The following is a 13,090-nucleotide window of genomic DNA, read 5'->3' as shown; positions in this document are numbered from 1 at the left end:
CCCCCCCGCGACCCAAGCTCCCAGCCTCTCCTTTTTTTTTTTTCAGGGCCCCCTTGAGCTCTGGGATTTATTTATCTTCTATAATTGAAACTTTGTAGCCTTGAGCGGAGCCCAGGCCAGGGCAGGTGGGAAGCTTGTCTTCCTCCATCGCCAGGGGCAACCCAAGCCTCCTGCTCGCTTCAGCTCTGTGGCCGCCACCGTCTTAGTTGGGTTAATTTGCATATTCACTCCTGATTGGCTGGTGGGTGTGGCTTGTGGGTGTAGCAGAGTGGCAGAGTGATGGAGTAATGGTTAATTTGTATCTTTCTATTTTATTAGTGTAGATAAGAAACAGCCACCAGAAACGTATGGGATTTCCAGTTCTACATTCTTGCTAACATTTAGTGTCATCTTTTACATTGTAGCCACTCTAGTGAAGGTGTGGTATTCCATTCATTTGTATTTCCCTGATGACCAATGAAGTTGAATACCTTTTTATATGCTTTGGTAATTGACTTTTTAAGTCTTTGCCCATTTCAAGTCTTTTTTTCTATTTAAGTTATATTTTATTTTTCAATTACAATTGACATAATATATTAGTTTCAGGTTACACCACAGTGATTAGATATTATGGCACTTACTACATGATCATCCTGATAAATCTCGCATCCATCTGGCACCACACATAGTTATTACAGTACTAGAGGCCCGATGCATGAAATTTGTGCACTCGGGGGGTGGGAGACGAGTCCCTCAGCCCGACCTGCGCCCTCTTGTAGTCCAGGAGCCTTCGGGGGCAGTCAGGCATCCTTAGAGCTGCCATGGAGGCGGAAGAGGCTTTTGCCACTGCTGCTGCGCTCACCAGCCGTCAGCCTGGCTTCTGGCTGAGCGATGCTCCCCCTGTGGGAGTGCACTGACCACCAGGGGCAGCTCCTGCACTGAGCGTCTGCCCCCTGGTGGTCAGTGCGCGTCATAGCGACCAGTCGTTCTGCCGTCGGGCTGAAACCGGCTCTCTGACATCCCCTGAGGGGTCCTGGATTGCAAGAGGGCGCAGGCCAGGCCGAGGGACCCCACCGGTGCATGATCAGAGCCGGGGAGGGATGCGGGAGGTTGGCCAGCTGGGGAGGGACCACTGGAGGGCTCCAGGGCATGTCTGGTCTCTCTCCCTCAGTATCAATCGACTGAACCCCAGCAGCAAGCTAACCTACCAGTCAGAACATCTGCCTCCTGGTGGTCAGTGCACATCATAGCGACTGGATGGCCAGTCGACTGTCTGCCCCCTGGTCAGTGCACGTCATAGTGAGTGGTTGAGCTGCCTTAGCATTCATTAGCATATTATGCTTTGATTGGTTGAACAGACGACCGGACACTTAGCATATTAGGCTTTTATTATATAGAATTAGTGACGCTATTCCCTGTGCTGTACTTTACACCCCCAGGACTATTCTGTAACAACCAATTTCTACTTCTTAATCCCTTCACCTTTTTCTTTTTTTTTTTTTTCCACCTAGCCTCCCAACACCGGCCCATCTGGCAACCGTCAAATGTTCTCTGTATCTGTGAACCTGTTTCTGTTCTGCTTGTTTTTGAGATTCAGTTGTTGATAGGTAGTATTTATTGCCATTTTATTGTTCATATTTTTTACCTTTTTCTTCTCCTTAAGGAAGACCCTTTAACATTTCATGTAATACTGGTTTGGTGGTGATGAACCCTTTTAGCTTTTTCTTTTCTGGGAAGCTCCTTTTCTGCCCTTCAATTCTAAACGGGAGCTTTGCTGGGTAGAGTGATCTTGGTTGTAGGCGCTTGCTCTTTTATCACTTGGAATGGGAGGCGTCACAGCATTTGCAGACATGTTGTCAGACCACATGCTCAGTCAGCAAGTGGTGAGCCCCGCCTGGCACAGTGCCAGCAGGCACCTGTGTGCATCTCGGTAGGTGCTCGTTGAAGTACTGAAGTTTCTTCCTGACTGTGGTGGATTTGTGGTAAATGTGTTTTAAAGCTTTAAAAGAGGACATTGTGTAAGACATGTCACTTCTTAACGCATTTCCTCTGTGGTTTTGTCTTTTTATTTGTAGGGCACAGTGTTAATGACCAACCCGGGCCTGCGGGGCCGCCATGGCAGGCTTCCTGGATAACGTCCGCTGGCCGGAGTGGGAGTGCATCGACTGGAGCGAGCGGAGGAACGCCGTGGCCTCTGTGGTCGCAGGCGTATTGGTGAGTGAAAGCCCATTGGCCACATGTACGCCTCATTTTTTGCCCGAACGTTAATGCTTATCCTTTGAGCTGTGACCACCCACTCAGAGCTATTTGTTTCACTGCTGTTTATGTAAACAGTGATCACAGTTCTCGGTGCTGTTACTGAGCAAAGTGTGGTAAGTCCTGGGTTCATTTGACTTGTAAGTTTGCTAAACGTAAAGTCACCTCTTCCGTTTCGTTGACAATACAGTTACTGTAGGCAGTGGCATTTTAAGTTGCCATGTGAGTCCTCTAAGGCCCTCAGAGGCTCAGCATTGGATGCAGCCAGTGTGACTGCTGTGAGGCGTGGAGTTCGGGCTGTGTGGGCCCAGTGACGGCCTCAGCTCCCGGAGCTGAAGCGGGAGGGCCCCAGGCAGCCCCAGGCCCTTCCCAGCTGCAGCGCTGGAGAGAGCAGGGGAGCGAGAGAGATCTGCTCACTTCCGTTTCTTCCCAACACTTCTAACTTTTTATTGCTGAGAATGTCAAGCATATAAACAAAAATAGAGACTGGTATAAAGAGCCCCTCTCCCATCTTACTCCATTTACTTACCATCCAGCTTCAAAAAAAAAAAAATCAAATCATGACCAATTTTTCTTTAGCATTCCACCAACCACTCCTGGCCCCAACTCTATTTTAAAAAACAAATTTCAGTTTCTATTACATTTTATTTTATTTTTATTTTTTTTAAATATATTTTATTGATTTTTTACAGAGAGGAAGGGAGAGAGATAGAGAGTTAGAAACATCGATGAGAGAGAAACATCGATCAGCCGCCTCCTGCACATCTCCTACTGGGGATGTGCCGGCAACCCAGGTATATGCCCTTGACCGGAATCGAACCTGGGACCTTTCAGTCTGCAGGCCGACGCTCTATCCACTGAGCCAAACCGGTTTCGGCTTCTATTACATTTTAAAAAATTCATCTCTCTCAGTATATAGTTCTCTGCCTGAAGTCCAATAGGAAAAAAGTCACATCAGGAACTAAAGATAATTGGGAAGCAGCCTGCATGCAGAATTCTTTCAGGTGTTTCTAAGTCTTTCTTGCTTTTTATGGTCATCTCGTCTGCACTTAGTTTGTCTATGAAATTCATTGACAACTTGTCTAATTTAAGTCCATTCAGCCTAGTTTACATAGAAGCGTTGCTTTTGACAAACTTCAGTCAGTTAAACAGGATTTAATCAGATTGTTAACTAGTACAGTGGGGCCTTGACTTACGAGTTTAATTCGTTCCGTGACGGAGCTCATAACTCAGATTACTCGTATGTCAAATCAAAAAGTGAACGAGTGAGACACGTGATGCTGGGCTGATGTTGTGGCATTCACTGTGACGTTTGCTGCGCCAACTAGCGGTGGGGTATTTGAAGCTGGCTCGTAACCCGAATTTTAGCTCGCAACTCAGAGCAAAAAATCGGCCGAGAGACGGCTCGTATCTCGAAAAACTCGTTAGTCGGGACACTTGTAAGTCAAGGCCCCACTGTACTGTAGTAGGTTACATCATTTTGGAGACATGACAGCTGACAGCTCACTGGTGGAAGCAGAAGGCGTGGGCATGTTAAGTGAGGACGGTTCAGCGGGTGAAACATGGTCATCAGGAAGCGGGTTGGTTGGAGGTTAGTTAGAGCGTTGGTGGCGCGTGATGACAGCGGGCGAAAGGGTTGGACAGTTCATCCCAAATGACAACTTTTCATCTTGCACCGATTTCATCAGTTAGGCTCACTCACAGGAATAAGTTAACAGGGTTCTTACTTATTTTCCTACTTATTTTCCAAAACTTGAAGCAGAGAGACTTCCCATGCCATTGTCATGGTGGGTAGAGAAGCGGGGGGCAAGGGGCAGGCACGAGTGCTCCCCAGTGACTGGGCTCTGTCTCCAGTTCTCCGCAGGCTGGTGGGTGATGATCGACGCGGCCGTGGTGTACGCGAAGCCCGAGCAGCTGAACCCCGCCTTCCACACCTGCGGGGTGTTCTCCACACTGGCCTTCTTCATGTAAGGCAGGGCCCGCTCAGCTCAGGGCTGTCTTCCTGAACAGATGTTTTCCTAAGGTTCAGTGCTGTCTGCTATCTGAAATGACTCTTTAGTTTAATTGATGGATTCTTTTTTTTGAGAATTTATATAAGAGTTTAGATAAGTCAAACTGGTGACATATGCTGGGGAGCAAGATCTCAAATGCTCCCTGATGGATTCTTCTTTAACTGCTAAATAAATAACTACATTCCCATGTTAAAATGAAAAATGAGTGCTGAGTTAGATACCATTTTAGCATCTGTACAGATTGTCATGTGATTTTTCTCCTTATATTTGTTAAACTGATTATTCTATCAGTACCAAGGTTATTTTTTATATTTTAATACCTCTGAATATCAGGGTGCTGTTTTTGGTTGTTGTTAATCCTCACCCGAGGATATTTTTTCCATTGATTTTTTTTTTAGAGAGAGAGTGGAAGGAAGAGAAAGAGAAACATTGATTAATTGCCTCCCACACACGCCCCAGCCAGGGATAGGGAATGAACCTGCAACCTAGGTAAATGCCCTTGACCAGGAATGGAACCCTCAACCCTTTGGTGTGTGGGCCAGTGCTCTACCACTGAGCCACACCAGCCAGAGCTTAGGGTGCTTTTATAGTCAGTGGTGTCTCATAATTACAGTTGGTAACAGTTTTTCTTGGCAGTTTAAAAAGTAATGGTGAATTTTAAAAATGAAGGCATCGCAGAATTAATGAAATATGTTACATTTCTAGATTTTTAGTGAATCATCCTTACGTATTGTCATGCACTCAACTTTCACCGTGGAGGATTATTTTTTTAAGTGTGTTGCTTGACTGTGTTTGCCAGTATTGGGGGTGGGGTGGGGTGGGGCAGGATTGGTCTCAAATGAGAAAGAAATGGCTTTTCTTTTTTATTAAATCATTTCCAGGTTTATCCGTTATCTCACTTCATAAAAGAATTTGAAACCTTTTCATGGGTGTCTTTTAATAATTAAAAATGTTAAACATGAAGGTTACAGAATTGCCTTATACTGTGGGAGTGTTTTGAAGTTTAATTGTAGAAAAATGCTCCCGTTCGTTCCGAACGCTGAGAAGAGGCCACTTCTGCCGCAGCAGCCCGGGCTCTAACAGGAGCGGAGTAACGCGGCCTGTGTCCTGTCCACAGACCACATGCTTTCTCAGGGTTAGAAACGGGCAGGAACGTCACTCAACACCAAGAGAAACCTTGAAACTCTTTTTAAATATTTTCTCTTTATTTTAATTTCCATTACTATTTATCCCCCAAACTCCCCTCCCTACCCCTCCCCCAACCACCACTTGAAACTCTTTATTATAACAAGAACCTTAAATGGGGTGTTGCACCCTGAGTCATCAGGGTAAATGTAAGCCAGGCAGAGAATCCAAAAAATGGTCATCCTGGGGACCAGTCACGGTCATCTCTTCAAGTTAAGGGAGCTTTGGGGTGTGCCTTGGGAAAATAAGACTTGTAGAACCTTTGTGTACACTAGGGTGTTACGTGAAAGGTATGTTCAGTTATTCAGATACTGACTTTAGTTAGGACTGTTTTCCTCCTAATGATATGTAAGCATCGGTGAGTGTTTAAGCACCGAGAAAGCTTCTTGGGGGATTTTGTCTTGTTTCAGGATAAACGCGGTGTCCAATGCCCAGGTGAGAGGCGACAGCTACGAGAGCGGCTGTTTGGGAAGAACAGGTAAAGGCGAGGGGCCATCCCAGCAGACGGAGCAAAGCTTGTAGTGTGGGGGGCGGGGGGGGGCGGGGGGCCGGCAGCGGCTTGTGGAGCTTGTGGAGGTTACCGTCCTAAGTCCTTAGGAAAGGGGAGGCTACCGCCAGAGTGACTGTGTCATGTGACTGCGCACAGCCAGCGGGTGGTGGGCTCGGATCACTCTTCCTCGGCTGGTGATACCGCTCTTACCAGCGCCGGCCAGTGATGCTGCCCCAGATGCCGGCCAGGCAGAGCGTGGCAGTCAGGAGATGAGGCCAGGGCTCGTGTTTTACCCGTAACCACACTCCCTGCAGCATTGCTTCAAGCGTGTGCGGTTGGTGTACCGCTGAAGCATTTTTCTGGAGTTTGAATTCTTTTGAACTGTCACCCAGTGGTCTTTTTCTTTTGCTCAGGTTCTAACACATCTGCTAGAACCACAGGGTCTGTTTTCAGTGGGCTCTCCATGCTTTATGCAGAAGGCGGGGCTAGAAACTCTTATTTCCAACCTCAGGACATGGAGGGGTTTGTGCGGTTATGGCTGGAAATTGGGAGGGGGGGTGGTTTGAAAGATGCTTAACAATATTAGGGACTACTTACAGACACCTAGTGTGACCCGAGACTGTCCTGAGTGCTACACGCATTACCTCATTTAATCGTCCGTGTTCCCGTGAGGTAAGTGCTCTTGTCCCCACTTTTAGATGATGGGACTAGGGCACAGGCTGCTTAAATAACTTGTCTGAATTCACAAGCAAGTGAGTGAGGGAGCCCAGATTTGAACTCTCACCACCTGGCTCTAAGCCCTGCTGTCAGCCGTTTCTAGTTGAGCATTTGGCCTCTTTGTCAGGTGTGGTCATATACTAGAGGCCTGGTGCATGGATTCGTGCACCAGTGGGTCCCTCGGCCTGGCCTGTAGGGATTGGGCCAAAACCAGCTCTCTGACATCCCCTGAGGGGTCCCTGATTGCTAGAGGGCACAGGCCAGGCCAAGGGACCCCACTGGTGCACGATTGGGGCCAGAAAGGGACCGTGAGAGGGCTCTAGGGCATGTCCGGTTCATCTCGCCCAGTGCTGATCGATCAGCCGCCTCCTGCACGCCCCCCACTGGGGATGTGCCCGCAACCAAGGTACATGCCCTTGACCGGAACCGAACCCGGGATGGTCAGACATTAGCATATTAGGCTTTTATATAGGATATTGTCAGCTTGATTGAGTATAATTTATAAAAAGTAAAACTTACCAGTTTAAAGTATACAGTTCGATGAGTTTTGACAAATGTATACAGTTGTGTGACTTTGTTGCCATCATGATGTAGAACTTTGCCATCACTCCTTTGTGGTTAATGCCTCCCCCCACCTCCTGGCCACTCTCACCTATTTGACAGACCTTGCTGTGGGTTATGTTACTAGTAACTATTTCCTGTGGAAAACGTCATTGCAGCGTACTGAATTCTTTAGCTTAAAGGTAGGACTTGTATTAGCCTTGGGTCTCTCTGGATCCACAGTCCATTGTTCACCCTGAGTCATGGCGTTTTATTCCATGACTGTTGCCTACACAGTGGAAGCGTGCCAGGGGGTTTCTGCGTGTTTCTGTGTTGCATCCGGTGGGAGGGCTTAGGAGTGAGGGCTGAGGGTCTGGCAGGCTTGCTCACGTGTTGCACCACACTGAGTAACGCAGGATTTTAACATCGGTCCTTACAGCCTCGCATTCCTTCGGGGCGATGCTAGCTGAAAGACCTTTGCTACTTCTACTAGAGCAATTACTTTGACAATGTATACAACGGGGTAAATCTTCAGTTAGGGTTTAATTAATCAACTCAGTCAAATAATTACAAAGCTTGCCTGGTTAGTTCATTCCGCTGTTAGTTTCTCTGGCCAGGAGAAAGGTAACGTGCCCTTTGAGTTTTTAAAAATCTTCCTTCAGTGAACTGTCGAGCAGGTGCATGTAAGCATGTGACGTGTGTGACCTCAGAGCGTGTGTGAGGTCAGCAGCGTCCCTGGGGTTCGGTTTCCCTGAGACCGAGTGCGGGGGGCGAGCTCACGCGCTGTTCTCCACGCAGGTGCTCGCGTCTGGCTCTTCATCGGCTTCATGTTGATGTTCGGGTCACTCATTGCTTCCATGTGGATTCTCTTTGGTGCCTATGTGACCCAGAGTAAGTAAGTCTTCCTCCCTTCCCCAGGAGGCCTGCGGAGGGTCCTGATGCTCGGCCGAGTCCGCTCCTCCCCCGGGAGTGAGCTTGGTTTCCCTGCTCAGGCGCTTGCGGCTGGGAGACTGCAGGTGTAGTAGCTGGGGTCGTGGAGTGCAGTGGGTGGCCTGGCCAGGACACGTGCCCCCGGCAAGCCCGTGGCACAGAGTCGGGCAGCGCGAGGGACAGTGGGGACTGTGCTGCAATAACACTGCTCCCAGACGTGTCCAAGATGTGTCCTTTAGTTCATTCCGAACACTGACGGGCCAGCGCCCTGTGAGCTCACCGGGAGGAAAGTGCATCTGAGAGCAGCTTTGCTGAGCTGTGGTTTCACACCATGTGATTCACCACCCAGCGTACAGTTCCGGGTGTACAGCACAGAGCTGCGCTCCGTCACCAGTGCCGCTGCAGGACTTGTCGCCCCACAAAGCCCCAACCCGCCAGCAGTCCCTGCAGCCACCCTCCCCGGCCCGGCAGCACCCCCTGCTCCGGCGCAGCTTTGCCTGCTGGTGCCACGGTCCTGCAGGAAGCGCGCTGTCAGCTCTGGCCCGGACTCACGGCGGCTGGGCCCGGCCTCCTTGGAGCGCCTGCGTGGCTGCTTGAAGCAGCGCGTGAACCTCCCGGTTTCTGTTACGAAACGGGCGTGTGTAGGAAGGTCCGAGGCCAGTGCGGGCTGTGCGCTCCCTGGTTGTGTCTTGATCGTTCAGGAACTGGCACGTGCTGAGCAGTCTCGGTCATGGCCTCGTCCTCGTGTCTCCGCATCGCTCACTAAGCGTGCTTCCTCTTCTAAACCGAATGTGCTTGCACCTCGAGCGTTCCTCTCTGAGGGGAAGCCACGGCGTGAGGAGGTGGCCATCTGGTGGTCATCTTAGTGGTAGAGCTGGGATGCGATCCAGGGAGCGGCACAGCCCTGGGCGCTCAGCCCTGCTGCTCCGGTGCCTGCTGATGTCAGAGGCCCAAGTGGCCGGGCCTTCCCCGGTGCAGTGTTTCCATCAACATCGTAGCTCAGCAACCTTAACTGTCTGCAGCAGGGAAGCAGTTTCCAGCTCTCCCTTCTCTTCGCGTGAGGACAGTGACTGCTCCGGGCAGATGCGGTGGGAGGACGCGGTGGGGAATTACAGTGGCCCTTTCTCCCTGCCGAACCCGCACACAAACTCCAGAATCGAGAAAGGAAAGCAGCGGTCCAGGGGTGGGCAAACTTTTTGACTCGAGGGCCACAATGGGTTCTTAAACTGGACCGGAGGGCCGGAACAAAAGCATGGATGGAGTGTTTGTGTGAACTAATATAAATTCAAAGTAAACATCATTACATAAAAGGGTACGGTCTTTTTTTTTTTAGTTTTATTCATTTCAAACGGGCCGGAGCCCTCGGGTCGTAGTTTGCCCACGGCTGGGTCAGACCGGTGCGTCACCAGGAATTCCCTCCGCGTCTTCTCTTTGTGTTTATTTCTGAACCGGCGCTGGAGCGGAACGTCCAGAGTGAGACAGGCCTTGGGTGTGGGCACGTGAGATGAGCATTTTCTTCTTCCAGTCTCGTGATCGCCGTCTTAGGTGAAGGAGTGGTCGCAGGTTGGGGATGCGCCGAGCCTGTCACGCGAGTGGCGCACACAGTCGCGTTGCCTGTGTGACCGTGCGCTGTCCTCTGTGCAGATACTGACGTTTACCCGGGGCTGGCGGTGTTTTTCCAGAACGCACTGATATTCTTAAGGTGAGTGGCCTGCTTTCTCAGTCGCGCTGAGAACATTTGTGGAAATGCCCCCTTTCCTGGACGAGCAGTGTGGACGGTGGGACTCGCACAAACCCCTAGGCTAGGACCACGCGCAGCATGTCTGTAGAAGGGGAGCCGCCTGCGATGGAAGAGCGTGCGCAGGCCTGTAACCAGGGCCGCTGTGTGCCAGGGCCGCGGCTGGCGGCTTTGTACCGGCCCCTTTTTGTTCCCATTTAGTTACCTGAAGCGTAGAAAGCAGGTGTGCTCGCATTTAATAGACAAGGAAACAAGGCCCAGAGCTGACGTAGGGACGCCCAGCGGGGGGTGCAGAGCTGACGGAGGGACGCCCAGCCGGGGGTGCAGAGCTGGGGGAGGAACGCCCAGCCGGGGGTGCAGAGCTGGGGGAGGGACGCCCAGCCGGGGGGTGCAGAGCTAACACTGACCCCAGGTTGCTGCTTCCATAGCGTGTTTCTTAAAAAACAAACAAGCAGAAACGTGAGCGGTACCTTCATTTAAAAAAGGACCTAATGCACACTGTGTACGTTGTGCACAGAGCCTGGCTGGGAGCGGGGCTCTTCCTCCTGACCTGTTCTGATCTCCTTCCAGCACGCTCATCTACAAGTTCGGGAGAACTGAAGAGCTGTGGACCTAGATCACTCTGAAACCTCATTTCCTCTGCCATATCCTATTTGTAGATACGTTTTTATTATCTTTTCATGTAGTTTCCACATCGTCAAATAGAATAGGTTGCACATTGAATGTGTTGCTTTACACTGTTATGCTCTGAGTTTTGAAATAGTTTTATTTGTTTTCTGTTTTTTATGGCTAGATTGTTAATATGTATATGAGACTATGCAGATAGATGGTGAGCACCAGCCTTTTATTCCTGCTTGGGCTTGGTCTGCGTCCTGAGTCAGGTGTGTCATCACACGATTTAGAGGTAACTGCTTTGCTTCAAAGATGTACAAGAAAGTGCAACTCCGTGTAGCTGAGATAAGTGCCAAGCCATTCAAAGGGTGTTTCAGCAAATTGTTATTTTGTCTTAAAAGTGAGGTTTTTTAAAGGAAATGTTTGTTCTTGTGTATTAAAGAAGTGGATTTTTATATGAATTTTTAAATGCCCGAAGGACTAGTTTGAAAGCCTATTTTGGAAACGACTCCTTGACTCTGATTGAGGAGGGGGGTCCCCGATGCGCTGAGCTCGCTTTCGTGTGGTTCCGTGAAGACCGGAGGGCGGCAGGCGGCTCAGCAGCAGGCGTCCTGCACCGCGAGGGTCGCCAGCGAGCAAGTCTGAGGAGCTGCGCTCAGAAGCATGACCCGCAGGCCAAGCGTGGACTCGTTTCAGGACGAAGTCCTTCCTCCCAAGGGGAATGCTTACGGCCTGGTGAGAAGTTCGGCTTTTGTCTCGGCTCCAGCTCTGGGCATGCGCTTCCTGCAGGTGCCTCTGTCCTGAGACACCATGGCCCCACCAGACAGCTGTCCGCGAAGCTGGAAGCACCGCCCTGGTGTTCCGGCCGGAGTCCAGGGTCCCGGGCCCTGACCGCTGCGGCGGCCTCCTGGCCCTGCGGGTCTGTGTCACACGTTTGCCTCCGGGGAATGTCACAGCCTTCCACATGGATGCTGTGGGTGAGCCGCCCGCAGCCTGCGGGCCTCGGCGCCCCTCTCCGCGGGACCACGTGCGCGGGGAGATGCTGACACGGCTCCCCGTGTCCTGCGGCCGTCTTCCCTGGGACTCACGCTCTCTCACCATGTCAGTGCGTTTGTGCTGCTGCCAACGTTGTCAGGCTAATTACTTGTTCCCCCTCTCTTGTCGCCTGTTGCAATAATTGCTCCCCACACATCCTAATGTTATTAAATCTTGGAGAAAACAGCCATACAAATTGGTTTGCTGTTTATTTCTCAGTTATTTGAGGGGACCCCATCAGAGAAGCAGTTTCTCTTTATGAAGAAGGGGTGTGGGGAGAGGCTAGTCCCCCCTGCCCCTGCCGGGCCCGTGAGCTGGCCCGGCCCCATGGGGACGGACTGATCCACGTGGAGCCTGGCCCGGCCAGCACCTGCCTCCTGTGCGCCGAGCTGCGGGGACCTCCCGAGCCTGGGACCGCGGCCCCGCCCCCTTTCCACACTAATTCGTGGACTGCCCAGCGTGGGCCTCAGACGTAGCTTCCTTCCCCTTAATGACCAACTGGGCGCACCTCTCCCTTCGGTCTGGCTCTGCTCTCTGCTCATGGAGTTGGTGCTGTCTCGGCGTTCCCCTGGTCTGCGTGCTCACCGTCGGTGAGGCAGCCAGGAGACCAGGCAGCCCCGGGAGAGGCATCGCAGGGGAGTCCTGGGCTGTCCACCTACCGTGCGGAGCGGTGGCCCCGATGTTAGATGCGCATGGATGCCCTGGGAGTATGGGTGCCCCCAAAGCGGAGGCCGGCCTCCTGCACTTGTTTGAGGATCTGCACATACAGCGAGTGGCAGGAAGGGAAAGCGCGTGGCGCGGCTGTGGGTGGCCCCCCGGCTGTGCCCCAGCGTGAGCGACCTGGCCAGCTCCTTCCCCAGCAGGAATGAAAGTGAAGGTTTGTAAACGGTCCGTGGTAGGGGACGCTGTTTCCATGCTCAGCCCTGCGGGGGCAGTCCTTGCTGCTGCCGGGCAACCTGTTGCTGGTGGAGGGCGTGAGTCCGCAGACAGCACAAGGTCCAGGCACTGCGTAAAGTTGGGGCGGGTCCTATGGTCGTAGGGACCACGCAGTCCTTCAGGCTGTCGTAGACCGAGTAGGAGCCTCCCCGCACCAAAACGGAAGAGGCCCAGGCTTCCGTCCTCGGCCCCCTCTCCTAACGTCCTTTTCCTGCTCCACTGACAGCTCACCCTCGCCGAGAACTTCTCCATCCCGTTCCCCTCTCAGTCTGGAGGCGGGAACTTTTACCTGGAGCAGGTCAGCCCAGGCTGGATGGCGGCTCAGGCCCTTCTCCCGGCGGCATTTCCCTGCTGCTCTCGACCTGCGAGTCTCCAGGAGAAGGTGTGCCCTGGCCAAGTTGCTGAACGAGGTTAAACATTCCCCCGTGAAGTCATCTGTGGGCATCCGTCCCCAGCCCGCCTGCCCTGCCCCTGCCACGCTGTACCCGCTTTTACAGGGGGGCACATGTGAGCTTACTTCAAACGCCACTCCTAGCTTCCCGGCAGAACTGGTCTGCCTCCTTTCTGCTGGGCTCGAACTAGGTATTTATTGTTAATCCTCACCCAAAGATATTTTTTCCATTGATTTTTTTTTTTTTTTGAGAGAGAGAGAGGAAGGGA

At 51.6% G+C, this 13,090-nt stretch overlaps 1 protein-coding gene across 4 annotated transcripts; it reads left to right on the top strand.

Annotated features, from left to right (window-relative positions):
* The first annotated feature begins 2,054 nt into the window (after window positions 1-2,054).
* Window positions 2,055-11,690, top strand: TMEM50B (transmembrane protein 50B). 4 transcript variants are annotated; one of them, XR_001345701.2, is made up of 6 exons: window positions 2,055-2,193; window positions 4,090-4,202; window positions 5,843-5,910; window positions 7,978-8,074; window positions 9,754-9,811; window positions 10,418-11,690. XR_001345701.2 is itself a non-coding variant. In XM_006104261.2 (6 exons), the coding sequence occupies exons 1-6, from the start codon at window positions 2,095-2,097 to the stop codon at window positions 10,461-10,463; spliced, it is 477 nt and encodes a 158-aa protein (XP_006104323.1). In that variant the 5' UTR covers window positions 2,055-2,094; the 3' UTR covers window positions 10,464-11,690. The 4 variants fall into 4 exon arrangements, 3 of the variants coding, with proteins under 3 accessions (XP_006104323.1, XP_014302139.1, XP_014302138.1); XM_006104261.2 differs by having other exon boundaries at window positions 7,978-8,070; XM_014446653.1 differs by lacking the exon at window positions 7,978-8,074.
* Window positions 11,691-13,090: the final 1,400 nt, after the last annotated feature.

This window comes from Myotis lucifugus, unplaced genomic scaffold, assembly GCF_000147115.1.
Source record: "Myotis lucifugus unplaced genomic scaffold, Myoluc2.0 scaffold_557, whole genome shotgun sequence".
Taxonomy (NCBI): domain Eukaryota; kingdom Metazoa; phylum Chordata; class Mammalia; order Chiroptera; family Vespertilionidae; genus Myotis; species Myotis lucifugus.
This window is presented reverse-complemented; position numbering and strand designations above follow the sequence as displayed.

Coding starts and splice junctions, on each gene's coding strand:
- TMEM50B (XM_006104261.2), top strand. CDS start 2,095: ATGGCAGGCTTCCTGGATAACGTCCGCTGGCCGGAGTGGGAGTGCATC. Junction 4,203..5,842: donor TCCACACTGGCCTTCTTCAT/GTAAGGCAGGGC, acceptor GTCTTGTTTCAG/GATAAACGCGGTGTCCAATG. Junction 8,071..9,753: donor TGGTGCCTATGTGACCCAGA/GTAAGTAAGTCT, acceptor TCCTCTGTGCAG/ATACTGACGTTTACCCGGGG.